This window comes from Cebus imitator, unplaced genomic scaffold (genome assembly GCF_001604975.1).
Source record: "Cebus imitator isolate Cc_AM_T3 unplaced genomic scaffold, Cebus_imitator-1.0 Scaffold241, whole genome shotgun sequence".
Lineage (NCBI taxonomy): Eukaryota > Metazoa > Chordata > Mammalia > Primates > Cebidae > Cebus > Cebus imitator.
Genome location: NW_016107556.1, coordinates 977145 through 996171, shown reverse-complemented (window position 1 = coordinate 996171; position 19027 = coordinate 977145). Strand labels below are relative to the sequence as shown.

Here is a 19027-nt window from a genome sequence, read left to right as displayed (position 1 = left end):
AAAAAAAAAAAAAAAAAAAGAGAGAGATGCACATTTTAAAGTAGAAGTGTAAGAAACATGATGTTCAAGTTCAGAGGGAAGGGTGATTCTGACTGGGAGAGATAATGGAAAATGTCTTACCAGAGTCTGTGAAGAGACTAGTTTTATTTTAGGACATCTTCTACTTACAGATTATCTACAACTGTTTCCAGGGTTCTGGTTCACAGCCAGGGTAATTTCAAAGGAATATCCTGTGAAATTTCATAGAAGTATGTATTACAGCCTCCCCTGCCCCATGCAAAATCTGATTCAGTTGATTGTGATGATGCAAGAATTGTTTTTAAAAAGCTCCTCAGGAGGTTCAGATAGGCAGCCAGGTTTGGGAACCTCTAATCTAGGGTATAGTGAAAGAACTATTTACTGATTGCCTGTGTTCTATTTATGACACTCAATGAAGAGTACTGTTTTACATTGTAAAACTTTTAAAATAAAAATTAAAGCTTGAGATCCTTTTGCTGTTCAAAAGCATGATTGGGTTTTCATGTTCATATGTGAGTTGTGGCTCCGTCAAACCTTATTAGGATGTCAGCACATTACCCATTTGACGTGAGAAAAGAAAAAAAATTACAGCTTGAGAAAGACCCTTCTCTTTACAGACTTGCATTATGTGTGACCTATTAGATGCTTGCGTTTTTCTCCATGTCAGGTTTCTTTTCATATGTGGTTCAAACCCATTCCTTTCAGTGTTTCTAAGATGTAACCCATGTTTTGATTAAATATTATATAGCATTTACTATGTGGGTATTGGTTATTTAAAATGGCTGTTTTTGTTAGTTTCATAAACAGACTTTGAGTTCCATCATGATGCCTCATCCAGCAAGTGCACCTTTTGGCCACAAGAGAATGAGACTTTCGGGTCCTCAAGCTTTTGATAAAAATGAAATTAATTCATTACAGTCCAGTGAAGGGCTTCTGGAAAAAATAATTAAACAAGCAAAGCATATTTTTCTAAGGAGTAGGTAAGGTTGAACAAAGTTACTGTTTTCTGTTTTTTCTTTGAAATTGCATTTTGTTTTCTTCTGTTACATACTTTGTTGGAATGCTTTAACTTTTTTTTTTTTTTAGGGAGAGGAAGTGTAAGAGTTTATTTGCCATCATAGACTGGGTCCTGTCAAGTCTGGGGAGGCCTTAGATCCACGTCTGATCTAACAATGTATTCTTTCTAACACTGTCACTTTTTTGCAAAGACAATTGACTAGGAGAAATGTGCGTTTATAACAGCATACTTTCTTCAGTAACCCAGCCATGAGATACTTATTTCTGAACTGATTTAAATCCTTTTGTTGAGGGTTGCTGTATTTTTTATTTCTTGCACATTTTAGGGTTTGGAGGACACTCTCCTTTCTGTTGACTTATTTAATCTTTGTTCTTTGGGACAGGCAGTATTAACCTTGTTTTTACTGATAAGATTGAGGCTTAAAGAAGTTATGCACCTTGCTCAAGTTTACACAGCTAAAAAGTTGCAGAACCAGGATTCATGCCCAGTTCTATGTAATTCCCAAAATTGTTTTTTTTTCTTTTATATACATTGCTTATAAAATAACATGGCATGAGTACATATAAATGTATCTTTTTCAATGCTAAAGGGTGCTTTTCTATTTTATTGTTGGTACTTAGTGAAAAGTCCTGTTTTTACTTCATTTGTAATTATGCATTGGTAGTACTCCACAAGTTCACGAATGGACATTGTCGTTAAATAGACGATATTTTGGTTTCCAGTATTTTTCTTATTAATACAGTCTTTTTAGTATATTAGTTTGTAGTCTTAGAGTAGAAATTTAGGTCCTTCAGCTTTTAATAAAAGAAATTTTTACTAAAAAGGGAGACACTTTAGAGAAGACAGCATGATGCAGTGAAAAGAGTAGCGGACTTGGGTGAAAGGTGTATAAGCCAAGGCTCAACCACTTGCTGGGTAACTTTGAGCAAAATATTTAGTGTCTGTGGCCCCCCATTTATTCCCCTGTCAGTATTAGGTATAGGAGCGGGGTCTTAGGGTCATAGTAAACAATGTATGTAGAAGTATCTTATAAGTAATAAAGTATCATGTAGGTTACTGTTACCATTAATAACAGTTCAATTTAAAAAGCTGATAATCTGAGTAGATTGTTAATCTTGCAAATTTCTGATTGACCATAAATTTAAATAATCCCCAAAATAAATGTTAGCATGAAAATAGCTATCTTTAGAACCATTATAAATTTCAGAGTAGTAAGTGTAGCCTTGGAAGCAGCAAAACTTTAAAAACATTACTCCCTTTCTGGTGTACAAAAAGCTTAGTGAAGAAAAAAAGACTGTGACTGGGCGTGGTAGCTCACGCCTATAGTCCCTACACTTTAGGAGGTCGAGATGGAAGGCTTGCTTGAGCCCAAGAGTTTGAGACCAGCCTGGGCAACAGTGAGACCTTGTCTCTACAAGAAGTTTTTTTGAGTTGAAGTCTTGCTATGTCACCCAGGTTGGAGTGCAGTGGCATAGCTCACGGCAACCTCCGCCTCCCGGGTTCAAGTGATCATCCCACCTCAGCGTCCCAAGTAGCTGGGATTATAAGCGTGCACCACCATGCCTGGCTAATTTTTGTATTTTTAGTAGAGACGAGATTTCACCATGTTGGCCAGGCTGGTCTCAAACTTCTGACCTCAAGTGATCCACTCACCTTGGCCTCTTAAAGTGCTGGGATTATAGGCATGAGCCACTGCCTGGCCAGGAAATCTTTTAAAAATTAGCTGCTCTTGGTGTGGTGGCTCATGCCTGTAATCTCAGCACTCTGGGAGGCCAGGCATATCCCTTGAGTCCAGGAATTTGAGACCAGCCTGGGCAACATGGCCCATCTCTACAAAAACATTTTAAAAAGTAGCCGGGTATGGTGATATGCCCCTGTAGTCCCAGCTCTTTGGGAAGCTGAGCCTGGAAGATCACATGAGCCTGGGATGTTGAGGCTGCAGTGCGCTGTGGTCACACCACTGCGCTCCAGTTGGGATGGCAGAGTGAAACCATGTCCAAAAAAAGAAAAAAGACTGATGTGTATGATACTATGCACAGTGAGATCTCTTGACATGCTAATATATTTTTATGTATTTATGCTTTGGTTCTAAGTTTTGGCTATTGGTTAGTGTGTATAAGTTTACTGGCTTTGGAATTAATTCCCAGGTTTTTGGCTCTGGATTTAGACTCCTAGATTTTGTATCCCAATTTACAGCTATGTGGCCATGGGCAAATTGCTGAACATTGCTGAACATTTTTCTCTTCTAAATTCGGAAATAATAGTGCCTACCTAAGAAACAGAGTTGTTAGTAAGATTAAATAATACAATTCAGGAAAGTGCTTATTATAATGCTTGCTGTATAATGAACACTTGATGAATCCTATTTCTCATTTGTATTGATATTTTCCTTTTTCGGAGTGTAAGGTTTTAATTGTGCAAAAAATCTCCAGCTTCTCTTCAATATGATTGTAATTTCAGTACAGCAATGGGTCTAGATGTGGCTATGCCACAAGTCATTTATTACCAGGGATCAAATATTGACATTTGTGAATGATTTATATTGGGTATGTACCCTAGACTGTCCTTCTCACTCTTTTCCTGATAAGCTTTCCTGAGTGGAAGAAAACAAATGAGTTAAAGGGAATAAACCCATTATGAATCGTGATAATCAGGAGTATGTGATGAGTGTGTATTGTAGTGTGAAGCTGAGAACCTACACATTCAAGCAGTGTGAAAGGTTTCTTAGAACTACCTCTACCTTTATTTAAAGTCTGCTTTATACTTAGTTCTAAAAAGTAGTTATCTAGTTTTAAAATTTTCATAAAACTGATGAGTCATTTATATTCCTATCATTTTGTGTGATAACAAAGTTTTTTAACCTCTCATGTTTAATAGAACTGCAGCAACCATTGACAGCTTAGCAAGCCGAATTGAAGATCCTCAGATACAGGCTCATTGGTCAAATATCAATGATGTTTATGAATCTAGTGTGAAAGTTTTAATCACATCACAAGGCTATGAGCAAATATGCAAGTAAGTGGCCAAAATAAAAGTTTTGTATTTAATATGTTAACTTGTTTTTAATGTATTGATGTTTGCTGAGTAATTATATTAAGTATTTGGTTTTTATTTGCTAGGGTGGCATAACATTTCTGTCAATTATATCAACTGTAGAGTTTTTTTTTTAAAGTGGAGTCTCACGCTTTTACCCAGGTTGGAGTACAGTGGTGATCATAGCTGACTGCAGCCTTGAACTCCTGGGTTTAAGGAATTCTTCTGCCTCAGTCTCCTGAGTAGCTGGGACTATAGGCGTGTACCTAAGAAACAGGTCTATGTTGCCCATGCTGGTCTTCAACTTCTGGATTCAAGCAATCCTCCTATTTTGACCTCCCAAAATACTGGGATTACAGGCATGAGCCACCACTCCCAGCCCGTTTTTTTGATGGCAGTTAGTTCTTAGGAAAAAATTCAAAAAGTCTGTTTTTAAACATTGTAAGAATGAGAGGTAAGAATGTCTAAAAAATAGTCTCTATTAGGTAAATGTTACATATTTGAGCTGGGGTAAACAGTGAACCCCAGCACTGAGCAGAAAGCTGTCTCAACTCTTGAGACTCCAGGTCTGCTTCAGTTCTTGCCTAATGGCTATACAGTAAGTCTAGTATATTTGAAGTGAATAGGGTCATTTGTATTCTAGCCTATACTCTCCATGTTATGCCTAAAACAGCTGAAGTTTTATAGCTCTCATGACCTGGTGTCGATCCTGGGTCTAATCCAGATCATGATTATGCCCTAAAAACTGGATTGATAACTGTGTGTCTGTGAAGGAGGTAAGATGGCTTTTGTCCCCAGCCTTCATAGGAATGCTGTCTACTTGATATACATTCACAAATCACAAGTTAATACAATTGACTAGTAAGCCATCAAAGGACTTTTTAGGCTACCTTTTGAGCCTCTGTGAAATTTAACACCTGACATTTATCAAGGTCTGTGACTACTTTTAATTTTTAAAGTGTTAGTTGCTTTATTTCCTTTTTGTCTCAATTTGTGTTTTTGAGATGGTGTCTTACAATGCTGTTGTCCAGGCTGATCTCGAACTCCTGAGCTCAAGCAGTCCTCCCGCCTTAGCCTCCTGTGTAGCTGGGGCTACAGGTGTGTACTACCGTACTCTTCTTAGTTGCTTTATTTCAGACAGACTTAACTAGCCACAGTAAAGCAAAACATACTGTGAAACACAAAATAGCCACCCTTAGGAGTAGGGGCAGAAAATACATTTATAATCTTTTTTTTTTTTTTTTTTTTGAGATACAGTCTTGCTCTGTTGCCCAAGCTAGAGTGCAATGGCACAGTCTTGGCCCACTGCAGCCTCCGCCTCCTGGGTTCAAGCAATTCTCCTCCCTCAGCCTCCTGAATAGCTGGGACTACAGGTGCATGCCACCACACCTGGCTAATTTCTGTATTTTTAATAGAAACGGGGTTTCACTGTGTTGGCCAGGCTGATCTTGAACTCCTGACCTCATGATCCGCCCTCCTCGGCCTTCCAAAGTACTGGGATTACAGACATGAACCACCGCACCCAGCCTTATAATGCTATTTTTTTCTCTTTCTTTTTGATTTTTCCTATGTACAGTCATTCCCAATATAATGCTGTTTTTTAATGCAGAGGTTTTAATTCACTTAAAAAATGAAAATAGGTAAGTGTGAGTTTAGATGTAGAATATGGAAGAATACACATGGGAAGGCAATTAGCCTTGAAACTTTCAGAGAAAGATGATGGAGTAAAGCAGAATCATAGAGTTTCCTTCCCCTATATCTAAAGAAATAATAAAATAATTGGGGTGATTGGGGGTGGGGTGGGAGAAAGTAGGTGTCAAACAGATGAAAAAAGCTTGGATTGCATTTTTAACCATTAAGACTGGGTGATGGAATTACAGGCTTTCGTTATACTTCTGTTGGTGTTCATTTATTTGCCAATAAGCCTTTTGCCCTCCTACTGTTTGTGTTTATAATTTTAATAATAAAATGTGAAGAGAGAGTGAGTGCAATGGAAAAGAAAAGAGAAAGTTATCATTGAATTGTTTATACTAGAGCTAAGACTAAAACTGTGGGATTATGGTTACAGGTCCCAATGTAAACGTTCTAAACTTCCATGAAGAAAGATTTGTGATAATGTAGCCTTGACAGAATCAAAGAGAAGTAGGAATGAAGGAGAAGTAGAAGGCAGTAGTAGAATGCTCTTTTTCTCATCTTCTATAGCTGGTGTATTAGGATTCTCTAAAGGGACAGAACTAATGGAATAGATACATATATGTAAAGGGGAGTTTATAAAGTATTAACTCACAGGATCACAAAGGGCCCTACGATAGGCAGTCTGCAGGCTGAGGAGCAAGGAGAGCCAGTCTGAGTTCCAAAACTGAAGAATTTGGAGTCCGATGTTCAAGGGCAGGAAGCATCCAGCACAGGAGAAAGATGTAGCCTGGAAGGCTAGGCCCATCTCTCTTTTCACATTTTTTCTGCCTGCTCATATTCTGGCTGTGCTGGCAGCTGATTAGATTGTGCCCACCCAGATTAAGGGCAGGTCTGCCTTTCTCAGCCCACTGACTCAAGTCTTAATCTCCTTTGGCAACACCCTCACAGACAGCCCAGGATCAATACTTTGTATCCTTTAATCCAGTCAAGTTGACACTCTTAACTATCACAGCTGGGCTCAATTTAAGACTATTGAAAGTTGAAAATAATTCTCAGAACTTGTTTGGATGAATCATTTAAAACAATTTCTTACACATCTTTCTAGGAAAGTCTGTTTATTTATGAGCATACATATCCTACCTGTACCTGTACCCTACCTCTCTTTAAATTTTTTTTTTTTTACATATACATGTAGAAGACATGTAACCCTACCTCTCATGCAGTTTTGTATGCTTCTTAAAAAACATATAATACATATAACAAAATTAACCATTTTAAAGTGAACACAGTTCAGTGGTTTTTAGTATATTCCCAGTTTTGTAACTGTCATCATTATATAATTATGGAACATTTCCGTCTCCCCCAAAAGGAAACTCTACATATTAGCAATCATTTGGAATTTACCTGCCTTTTAAACTCAGTAGTATTTTTTTTTAAATAGTTCCACTTATGCAGGTAGGCTTAATGATCAGAAGAAAATGGGATCAATTAGGAAAAACTGTATACAGGAAATGCTTTACAGAGTAGGAGATTCTTTTTATGTGGAGTATTTTAACAACGTTTAAAATATGTGATTGTTCTGCATTCTTCTGAGTTAAAATTAATCATGTGGCCATAAGGTCCAGAAATGCAGACAAGTACATATAATAAATAATTTATTGCTCAGTAGTATTATATTAGTGAGTAAACGTTATTTTGTTAGCACATAGATCTACCTCATTTTTTTTACAGCATTATTGTATTTCATTATATGTCCCAAACTTTTAATCAGTCTTCTGTTGTTGAACATTTTTGTTGAGCATTAGCAAAATAATTTGCACATGTACAGGTATATCTATCTATAGGTTAAAGTCCTGCAAGTATAATTGCTGGCTTAGAAGAGGACATCTGGCAGGCCTGGTGGTTCATGCCTGTAATCCCAACATTTTGGGAGGCTGAGGTGGGCAGATCACTTGAGGCCAGGTGTTCAAGGCCAGTGTGGCCAACATGGTGAAACCCTGTCCATACTAAAAATAGAAAGATTAGCTGGGCATGGTGGTATGTGCCTATAGTCCTAGCTACTTAGGAGGCTGAAGTGGAAGAATTATTTGAACCCGGGAGACAGGTTGCAGTGAGCTGAGGTTGTGCAACTGCACTACAGCCTGGGTGATAGAGTGAGATTCTGTCTCAAAAAAAGATAAGGACATTTACATTTTAATTGGTACTATCAAATTATTCCTCAAAGTAGTTGCCAAAAGTATGCAGTCACCAATGGTGAGTGATAAGAGTCCCTGTTCCTTCACACCTTGTTTTAAGAAAAGAATTTTAAAATGTGGGTTAGATTTATATGTCTTTAAGCCTTTTGAGTTTTGTGTTTTTCTTTGAGAAAATAATGTAAACTTTAGTTCATCAAAATTACAAGCTTAAGCCAGGCATTGTTGCCTTCAGGTGTTTACCTGAAGCCCCAGCCTCTCTGGAGGCTGAAGATTTCAAGGATGCCATGTGCTGTGATTTCTTAAATTTTTAACAGTTGTTTTGGGAAGATTACAGTGATCTGCTTGTTATTTACTGGCTTTTATATGAGTTTTTTTATTTGACCTAAGCCAAATTAAATGGGAGTATATGTATTCTGACTTGTTTGCTGATTATTTCAGTAGGAGAAGGTAAAGAATTAACAATTTCTGTTTCTGTATGATAATTTGCTCTTTGGTTAACACTGGCTCTAATCCCTTGGAAACCTGATAAGGAAAGATGTCATCTGTATTAATAGTAAAAATGATTTCAAATTGGTAAAATGCGTCTGAACTGGGAGAAATTTTAAATAACTGATGGGAATGCTTTTGGACTTCCCTGGCTGGTGGTGACTTTTAAAGCTGATCTTGGCTTGTGGAAACCATGCCTATGGAGTTGTTACAAGACCTTATGGCTCCTGTTAGGACAGGTCCCATGTATACCCAATGTGGATCTCATCTTGCAACAAAGGTATTTTGCTGCTATATAGACAGCTGCATGGCCTGCTGGCAAGCTGTGGTCTCTCCAAATCCTCTGGGTAGACTGGTACTTAGTGTGGTCTATTGTATTCTGGAGTAAGTCTGCTTAGTTGAACCAAAGAAGACTCCTGCATCTCCTTCATGGATGTTTATGTGGGTTATTAAAAGATTTTTTTTTTTTTTTTGGCCGGGTGCAGCGGCTCACACCTGTAATCTCAGCACTTTGGGAGGCCGAGGCAGGTAGATCACTTGAGATCAGGAGTTTGAGACCAGCCTGGCCAACATAGGGAAACCACATCTTTACTAAAAATACAAAAATTAGCCGGGCATGTTGGAGGGCGCCTGTAATCCCAGCTACTTGGGAGGCTGAAGCAGGAGAATCCCTTGAACCCAGGAGGCGGAGGTTTCAGTGAGCTGCGATCATACCCCACTGCATTCCAGCCTGGGCAGCAGCCTGAGACTCTGTCTCAAAACAAACAAAGAAATACTTTTTAATTTGATGTTGAGGCTTATTGTTTATAATACTGTATAATTTTGAACATCTCTGAATTTTAGTCTATGTGTCTATAAAGGTCCATCCAGCTGCAATTGAATATTGGAGTTGAGCAGATTCGAGTTGTACACAGAGATGGAAGAGTAATTACACTGTCTTATCAAGAGCAGGAGCTACAGGATTTCCTCCTGTCTCAGGTACAGTTGCAGATTGTGTCTTAAGCCTCCTTCGTTTCATAGCTACTTAAATCACAAATTGGTTAAGAAGTAGTTAAAATGTAATAAATTAAGAAGAAAATGTTTTTACAGTAGAAATTAAATTCTGTTTAATTTCTAATGCACATTTTACAACCTGTTGGTTAATTGAAAGTGCTGATAAACTGTTACAGGTTTTCATGTCAAGATGGACCAGTTCTGAGACTAGCAAGTTTTTTCCCTGATGTCATATTTGTGAAGATTTACAACACCTGTAGGGTTTACAACATCTCCAGAGTAGAGGATTATTAACCTGAAGAAAACTAGAGAAAGGGAGATCATATGTAAAACTATAATGACCAGCTTTGCGCAGTGGCAGCATCGTAGCCAATGAGGTTTATCTGAGGCGCGATTATTGTTAATTAAAAACTTTTCCCAATACCCCACCATGACGACTTGAAATGTAGTTGGCATTGGCAATTTTTGGAGACTGAATTATATATTAAAAAGAAACAAAACAAACAAAAAAACCCTATAATGACCATTATCCTTAATAAATGAAGTGGTTTAATAATAAGTCCAAGGGACAGTATAGAAAGTGATGGGTTTAAGGCGGGGTATGGTGGTTTGCGCCTATAATCCCAGCACTTTGGGAGGCTGAAGCAAGAGGATTGCTTCAGGTCGGCAGTTCAAAACCAGCATGGGCAACATAGCAACACCCTTGTCTCTACAAAACTAGAAAATTGAATGGGTGTGTTGGTATGTACCTATAGATATAGCTATTAGGGAGGCTGAGGCAGGAGAGTTGCCCGAGTCCTGGTGTTCTAGATTACAGTGAGCTATGATTGGTCCCACTATATTCAGCCCAGGGTGACAGCGAGATATCATTTAAAAAAAATAAAAGTAATGGGTTCTAGTCCCAGCTCTACCATAAACTTGCTTGTGACATCAGACAAATTTCTAGCCCTTTCTTTTTATATCTCACAGCATTTTTCCTAATTTCTTCATGGATTTTTTAAATGACCCAGTGAAATACTGAATTGTGAGATAAAGCGTAGGTTTTTGAAATGCTAATGCAAGATACTTTCCACCCTAGAAGCAATCATCTTATATACTGATTTGTGTCTTCGGTGCCAAGTAAATAAAATTCATTTGTTAGGCATGGCAGCTCTTGGCTAACTACATCCAAATTGGCTTTGGTCACCTTAAGCACACACACAAAAATATATTAGAACACTACTGAGTAGGTACCAGAATCAGTAGGAGGTCTAGAGAACAAGGCTTGTAAATGGGTAGGGATTAAGGCTAGATATGAGAATCATGGCCAGGGGAATGGCACTAAGGCTGTCCCAGCACTACTGCCTTCAGCACGGGTGATGGAATGCATTCTAAATTGCCCTGATTGTATCAGTCAGAGTCTTAACAAGAAATAGGTGGCACACTCAGGAGGATAGTTTTAGGAGGACCTAGTTACTAAAGATCTATTTACAAAGGGGTAGGTATAGGAGAGCCAACAGGGATAGTGTGGTAACCTGCTGCCAGTAGTAGTAACCAGGTAATCAGACCCCAGGGGCTTAGTGGTCACCATTCCTAGGCCAAAGTTAAGAGGAAGGAAAGGTTACAGGAACTGTAAGGGGGACAGTCATGTTAGAGCAATCCATCTTGAGAAGACCAGCAGCCAGTCAAGAGATACAGCCAGCCTAGACAACCTCACAGGGAGGGTGCCAAGAGAATAAATACGTTGACTTCACTCTTCCTTGCCATCCTGCTGCCTCCCATTGGATGGCTCCCATTATCTGAATCCAGCCCTAAGCCAGAGGACGTAAGAAGCTATTAAGGTAACCACGTGTGTCAGCCTCTCAGGGCAGAAAATAAGGTAGACAGTGGATTTGAAGGGGCAAATGTTGCACCATATTCGGTGATCTAGACAGGAGTCTGCAATTGGCCAAATTTATGTCATGTGTCTGTGCTTAAGTTGCCAGTGGGCAGGAGAAGCAAGTGTCAGGCAACTTCAGTGGAAGGTGGGTTCCTATTCCCTCTCGCTAAGTTATACACAGGAGGATTCCTCAGACCTAAGGCAGTGTTGCTGTACTAGTCAATGAGCACCCCAACAAAAGTTTACTTTATGGTCATGATGTAAAGTCACTGCATATATCTCTGCTGATTGTCAGTCAAGTGTCCTTTTTCGTTCACAGATGTCACAGCACCAGGTACATGCAGTTCAGCAGCTTGCCAAGGTTATGGGCTGGCAGGTACTGAGCTTCAGTAATCATGTGGGACTTGGGCCCATAGAGAGCATTGGCAATGCATCTGCCATCACGGTGGCCTCCCCGAATGGTGACTATGCCATTTCAGGTACTTTCTGCTGCTTTGAATGAGAAGGGACCATTGGAAGTTTGGCTTTAACGTTTAGATTTAATAATTAAATATAGGCGAGAGTAATTTATCTCTGTAATAAATTGGTTAATGTATTTACACTGAATATTTATTTGATAATAGCTATTATTCAGAGCAAGAGATTATTATTTCTCTTTCTAGTATTTGTAAAAAATGTTTAAATTGGCATCTCATTTTCCTCAGAGAGTCTGAAAAGTGTCATCAGCATTGTTGCTTCTGCAGTTCCAAACCTTAATGGATAAAAACTTTAAAAAAATGTACTGCTGCAAACACGGGAAGAAAAATATCTGATCCTAAAAAGAATAAAGAGTTGGAGCAGAGAGGAGAAGTATTTTAATTAATTAACTTATTTGTTTTTGTTATGGAGTCTCACTCTGTTGCTCAGGCTGGAGTGTAGTGGTGTTATCTCTGTTCACCGCAACCTCTGCCTCCCATGTTTAAGCAGTTCTCCCACCTCAGCCACCTGAGTAGCTGGGACTAGAGGCGCCCACCATCACACCTGACTAATTTTTGTATTTTACGTAGAGATGGAGTTTTGCCATGTTGGCCAGGTTGGCCTCGAACTCCTAACCTCAGGTGATCTGCCTGCCTTGGCCTCCCAAAGTGCTGGGATTACAGGTGTGAGCCAGTGCGCCCAGCTGAGGAGAAGTATTTTATTAAGCACCTACTATGAGTAGACACTTTATAGACACTTGCATGAGTATTATTACGTAACTTAAATTTATATTTGAAGCACTTAGATTTTAGCATGAACTTCATTTCTAATATCTGTTCTGACTATTTTAAAGATACAATCATGTGTTGCATAACGGCAGGGACAGGTTCTGAGAAACGTGGTGTTAGAGGACTTCATCGCATGATAATAGAGTGCACTTACACAGCCCTAGATGGTACAGCCTACTACATACACATCTGGGCTACATGGCATAGCCTGTTGCTCTTAGGCTACAAACTTGTACAGCATGTTGGTGTACTGAGTGCTATAGATAGTTGTAACACAATGGTATTTGTGTATCTAAACATAGAAAAAGTACAGTAGGCTGGGTACAGTGGCTCACACCTGTAATCTCAGCACTTTGGGAGGCTAAGGTGGGTGGATCCCAAGGTCAGGAGAATGAGACCAGCCTGACCAACATGGAGAAACCTCATCTCTACTAAAAATACAAAAGTAACCAGGCATGGTGGCCCATGCCGGAATCCCAGCTACTTGGGAGGCTGAGGCAGGAGAATCGCTTGAACTCAGGAGGTGGAGGTTATAGTGAGCCTAGATAGCACCATTGAACTCTAACCTGGGCAACAAGAGCAAAACTCTGTCTGAAAGAAAGAAAAAGAAAGAAAGAGAGAGAGAGAGGGAGAGGGAGAGGGAGAGAGAAAAAGCAGGGGAGGGGGAGGAAGAGGGGGAGAAAAAGAAAATACAGTAAAAATATTATATAACTTATGGGACTACCATTATATGTGCCATCTGTCATTGACTGAAATGTTATGAAGCTTATGACTGTATTTGAAAGAGTGGGTAGTTAGAAATATTTCCCCACAGGATCACAGCTTGTGAATCTGCAAGCTTGGTCATTGCTGTATCTTTATTGCAAGGAATTTCAAAAGACCCTTTTCTTTTCCCAAGTAATAGTTAAAACCTCATTAAAACCTGAAGTTCTTAATTCAGAATAATCTTTTCTTCATCTCTTTCAGTCCTGATTTTAAGTGGTTGAGGTTTCTTTACATATTAGGCATGTATTAACCAATTCATTGAATGACCTATATTATCAAATGAATGTACTGAAAAAAATAGGTGGAAGTGCCAGGTGTGGTGGCTCATGCCTATAAGCCCAGCCCTTTGGGAGGCTAAGGTGGAAGGATTGCGTGAGCCCAGGAGTTTGAGACCAGCCTTGGCAACCCAGTGAGACCTTGTCTTTAACCGCTACCCCCAAAAAAGCTTTGTACGTTTTTCAGTGCTGCATGTGGAAACAAAAGAGATGATTTCCTGAAAATAGCACATTTGACATTCCTAGGTCAAAACTCATCTTTGTGTACAAATAATAATTCATGAGTATTTATATCGGCTTCTTATATAGAAGTTAGAATTTTTTTTCTTGCATGTTGAAACTGGAAAAGCACTTTTTAACAAGAATGTTTCAAGTTGATAGACAGTTTTTGTATTTACAGTAGAATGAAGTTGTGGGATTTACCTTTGTTATTTCAAGTTTGGTAAACTAGAGTGTACTGCTATTTTTGTTTTTCTCCACAGTTCGTAATGGACCTGAAAGTGGCAGCAAAATTATGGTTCAGTTTCCCCGTAATCAGTGTAAAGACCTTCCAAAAAGTGATGTTTTACAAGACACCAAATGGAGTCATCTTCGTGGGCCATTCAAAGAAGTTCATTGGAATAAAATGGAAGGTCGAAACTTTGTTTATAAAATGGAGCTGCTTATGTCTGCACTTAGTCCTTGTCTACTATGATTTTTTCAAGAAGTTTCCAGAAACTTTGACTTGAAATGTTTGCAGATCAACTATAAGCACAAAGAATAAATAACTTCCAAAGGAGCATTGCTTTTAAAAATAATAATCAGGAAATGTGTATTTAGCACATTGAGTGCTTTTACTTTATAAATGACAAGAGCTTTGAAATGCAGAAGTTTATGTACAGTTGTATATGCAGTAATGGCAAGATGTAAAATAATACATTTTTCATGCAGTTGGAAATATTACTAACTTAAGGGTTTGGATTTGCTTTTTTAAATATTCCTTCTTTGATGTTGACATCAAATAAAGTGTGTGGTTAAAAAAATCTCCAAATACTTTTTTTCTCCCCCAAATACTTTTTTTTGAGATAATGTCTCACTCTGTAGTCCACGCTGGAGTGCAGTGGTGTGGTCATGGCTCACCGTAGTCTCCTCCCACCGGGCTTAGGTGCTCCTCCTGTCTCAGCCTTCTGAGTCTCCTACTCTCTAAACTCTTGATAACCTCTTCCTCCAGTTGTCTCCTTTAAGCTTGCCTGGGTCTAACCTACATAGGTAATTTAAGAACGTCCTTAGAAAGGACAGCTGAAGGCATAGGAGGTAGATTATCTCTTTAGGGCATCCCTGAGTCTTTTTGGTCTGTTCTCCCACTTGAATGACCTCACCAGTTGAGACACTTAGTGCATGACTCATGCCCAGCCTTCCACCTGGGATTCTCAAGCCTCCACCCAGCAGCCCTGGATTGCTTTCTCCAATTAAGGCGCCTTTCCATTCGCTCTCCGCTTTTTCAAAGGGAAAAAACTAATGGATTAATGGATTATTTTTTCCAAAGAACTTGTTTGCACTTCTTGGAAATGTGCCTAAAGTGTGCCCATTAGTAAGAGATAGATTTAGCTTTATGAGCCTTTTGCCACCACTGAAAGAAATACCATATAGGTGAGGTCTCCTTATAAATAAGGCTTTCAGTTTTTAAAGCAGACATTCTGCTTTAACAATTTGTAAGATGACTGTGCAGTAATAAAAGTTCTCTATATTTCTCTACCATTTTTTCATTAAAGAAAAATGAAGGCCAGGCACAGTGGCTAATGCCTGTAATCCCAGCACTTTGGGAGGTCGAGGCAGACAGATCACAAGGTCAGGAGATGGAGACCATCCTGGCCAACATGGTGAAACCCTGTCTCAACTAAAATACAAAAAAAAAATAGCTGGGCATGGTGGTGCATGCACGCAGTCCCAGCTACTTGAGAGGCTGAGGCAGGAGAATTGCTTGAACCTGGGAGGTGGAGGTTGCAGTGAGCCCAGATCACGCCACTGTACTCCAGCCTGGCAACAGAGCAAGACTTCATCTCAAAAATAAAAAAATAAAAAAAATAGTAGAAACTAAAGCAAATGTGTAGGAAAATGGTAGCTTAGTTGCTGTGGTAGCAATTCTTGTGCCTTGTGTTTGTTTATATTTTCTAGTTTAGTGTTTTAACCTGAATTTCCTGGAGTTTGAAGGATGTGCTGTGGAAACCTGGCAGACAGTTTGAAGAAAACCAATTAGTCCCTCAACAAGTGAGGAGCTGTGGAATTTTGGCTCTACTACTGGCTTGCTGTATGAACTTGGCAAGGCTTCCCTCTGAACCTGTTTCCTTATATATAAATGAGGATAGAGATGCCTCCTCTGCTAACCTCAGTGGTAGTGGAGAGGTTTCAATAAGGTTGGTAATGAATGTTAAATTCTAAAGTGGTACATAAATATAAAGCATTATGTAAGTGTGCTTCTAAGAGTCAAGCCAATTAGAATGGTTAAGACACCAGCTGTATTTATTAGGAGAAAGTATTTCAGAATGTCCTGCATTGATATTTGTGTGATGTTTTATATATGGTGAAGATATTGAGTGCTTTTCATCGAATTTCTTTGCTGGAATACCATCAAATCAAAATGATACCCTGATTATCTCATGCTGATCAGGAATCGTAATTGGCCCTTAAATGTTGGGATTACAGGTATGAGCCACTGCACCTGGGTTCCTTAGGTATTGTTGAATAAAAACAGGGACAAGTGAACTATTTAGTAAGTTCATTTTGTTTAGTTGGAAACAAAAATCTGATCAGAACATGAGGTACCTGAGGGAAAAATATTTTTAGGACAGAACTACCTGGACAAGCACTCGCCTGTAACATCAAAGGAATTTAACCTACCTATGTGTTTGAGATGGAGCAGGTGTGTTATTATTAACAAAAATAATAGATATTTTTGTTAAGGCCTGTGGGCGCCCCGAGCGTGAAAATAAAGGAAAAACCTTGAATTCCTTTGAGGGAATTTCTGGGGTAGTCCTGAGAAGTAAACAAGCAACTTGATAAGCAAGAAGGTAATAGTAGCTTAAAAAAATTGCCAAGGAAGTTAAGAGTTGAGTTGCTTGGTTCCCTATAGAAACTAAAGATAACATCTTAAAATATGTCCCTGAGTTGTTTTCAGAAACTCACATCCCCACCAAGTGTATTTGCTGGCATGTATACTGATAAGTCAGGACTCAGGACAACTTGGGACTGCTGTTCTTTGTTCTAAATTTCTCCTTAAGGGGCCTGGAGGAGGTCATGGCCATGAGTTGGAGCTAACATTCTAACTCAGAGTTTTAGACAAAGCTCCTCCTTAGCCAATTGCAAATCAGAAAATTTTTGAATGCACCTATGGCCTATAGGTCCCTGCTTCAAGATGTCGCATCTTTGAGATCAAACCAATGTATAGCCACCATGTATTGGTTTATGACTTTGGCTGTAACCTCTGCCTCTCCAAGACCTTTGTGGTTTTTTGGGGGGTTTTCTTGTTTTTGTTTTTTGAGACAGGGTCTTGTTACCCAAGCTGGAGTGCAGTAGTGCAGTCAGCTGCTCATTGCAGCCTCAACCTCCTGGGTTCAAGTAATCCGTCTGCCTCAGCCTCTCAAATAGCTGGGACTATAGGTATATACCGCTACATCTGTCTAATTTTAAAAAATTTTTTGTAGAGTCAGGGTCTCACTATGTTGGCCAGGCTGGTCTCAAACCAGCTCAAGGGATACTCTCACCTTGGCCTTCCAAAGTGCAAGAATTACAGGTGGGAACCACTGTACCTGGCCTTGTCTCCCCACCTTTAAAAACCTTACCTATAAGCCACTGGGGAATTGGAGTTCTTGCTCGATGCCCTACAGTAGTGAATGCCTCACTTTCTCTTGGTGCAATCCCAGTGTCAGTGCTTGGCCTTGCTGTGCCAGGTGAGGAGACCCCAGTTTGGTTTGATAGTGTGTACTTTGTAAGACCAAATCTAACACTAGAACTTTAGATTTATTCTATGTTATCAATATTCTCTCTTCCACCAATACTCAACTCCGATAAATTTTATGTAAAACTCACCAAAATCATGGAACATTGACTCCGAATTCCCTAAAAGACTAAGAGATTCACAGGAGATAGAATTGAATGCCTTACTTAACAGGAGGAAGCCATCTTGGTTAAAGAGACTAGTCTGATAAAATAGAAAATTTGCCTAAGATGATTTTTGTATATATCATTTGAAATAAAAATTAATTTTTCAATGAACAATTACAGTGTATTCAGACAAACCCATCCGAGCACAGTGGCTTATGCCTGTAATTCCAACACTTTGGGAGGTTGAGGCAGGTGCATTACCTGAGGTCAGGAGTTCGAGACCAGCCTGGCCAACATGGTGAAACCCTGTCTCTACTAAAAATACAAAAATTAGCTGGGTGTGGTGGCATACACCCGTAATCCCAGCTTCTTGGGAGGCTGAGGCAGGAGAATTGGCTTGAACCCGGGTGGCAGTGCTTGCAGTGAGCTGAGATGGCGTCACTGCACTCCAGCCTGGATGACAAGAGTAAAACTCTGTTAAAAAAAAAAAAAAAAATTATAGTGTATTCATACTATGGACTGCATTGTGCAGGCAAGACGAATGAAGTTTTGGAATAGGTAGACATGAAATAATGCTGAAGACACATTAAGGAAACACTGGCGAGTTGTAGGGTAATATATATGATAGAATCTCATTTGACTAAAAAGAAAATAAGTTAAATATGTGTATTTGGCATATATATATATATACACACAGATATGCTCATATATGCGTGAACAAGTCTAGAAGGATGCACACCAAATTTGACTTTCTTTTGGATTGAGGGAAGGAGAGAGAACTTTTACTTTGTTTTTTGTTAATTAACTCTAGCCAAAGATAACTTTTACTTTAATATGGCATTTGAATTTTAAAGAAAAATTTACCATCTCTGTAATTAAGCCAAACCAAAAATACCCACTTAGTTTTAAAGGGTAGTGGAAATAGTGACCTCAGCAACCATGTTGTCCTCAAGAACTGGAAAAGCTGACAGCCAGGTTGGGTGGATTCAGGAGTGCAGAGAGACACAAGAGCTGGCAACTCATGCTGTTCATTAGTGGGAATTGAGTTGGGGGTCACAAGGATTTGAGGATTTGTTCTGCTTTTAGTAAACTATGGATGTGTCTCATGCTTCATGGAAACTGGGCAGAAGAAACCTATGTTGGATATGTAAAAGCTGATGCCGGTGAGAGGGTTTCCACTTCCCCCAGTATCCTCTACTGTGATATTGAGGAGGCAGCATCTGAATCACATCCTGGGGCTTCACCCTCTCATATTCGGCTCCTTGGTCCTGGTTACATCTCCAGCATTCTATTCTGCCATCTCTTCTCAATCCTTGTTACACTCACCCAGCTCTTTGGAATTGTAGGGTTTGGCTTTGTCTTCTTGCCTAGGGCAAGATATCCTGATAACCTCTCTCACTGCCTTTGCATCTCACCTTTGTGAGGTA

The 19027-nt window shown here is 39.3% G+C and overlaps 1 protein-coding gene and 2 non-coding genes across 3 annotated transcripts in view; all 3 read left to right on the top strand.

The window, feature by feature from the left end:
* MED17 (mediator complex subunit 17) overlaps window positions 1–14539 on the top strand; it is a 27644-nt gene extending 13105 nt beyond the window's left edge. The window contains exons 8-12 of the mRNA XM_017498416.2: window positions 814–998; window positions 3914–4051; window positions 9246–9363; window positions 11556–11715; window positions 14003–14539. Coding sequence (XP_017353905.1) covers window positions 814–998; window positions 3914–4051; window positions 9246–9363; window positions 11556–11715; window positions 14003–14214 — 813 coding nt within the window. The 3' untranslated portion in view covers window positions 14215–14539. The remainder of the gene's footprint in view (window positions 1–813; window positions 999–3913; window positions 4052–9245; window positions 9364–11555; window positions 11716–14002) is intronic.
* On the top strand, window positions 486–586 carry LOC119466930. The gene has a single exon (XR_005195443.1). It is a non-coding gene; the product is annotated as a small nucleolar RNA U13 (small nucleolar RNA).
* Window positions 9722–9866, top strand: LOC119466922. The gene has a single exon (XR_005195435.1). It is a non-coding gene; the product is annotated as a U4 spliceosomal RNA (small nuclear RNA).
* Window positions 14540–19027: the final 4488 nt, after the last annotated feature.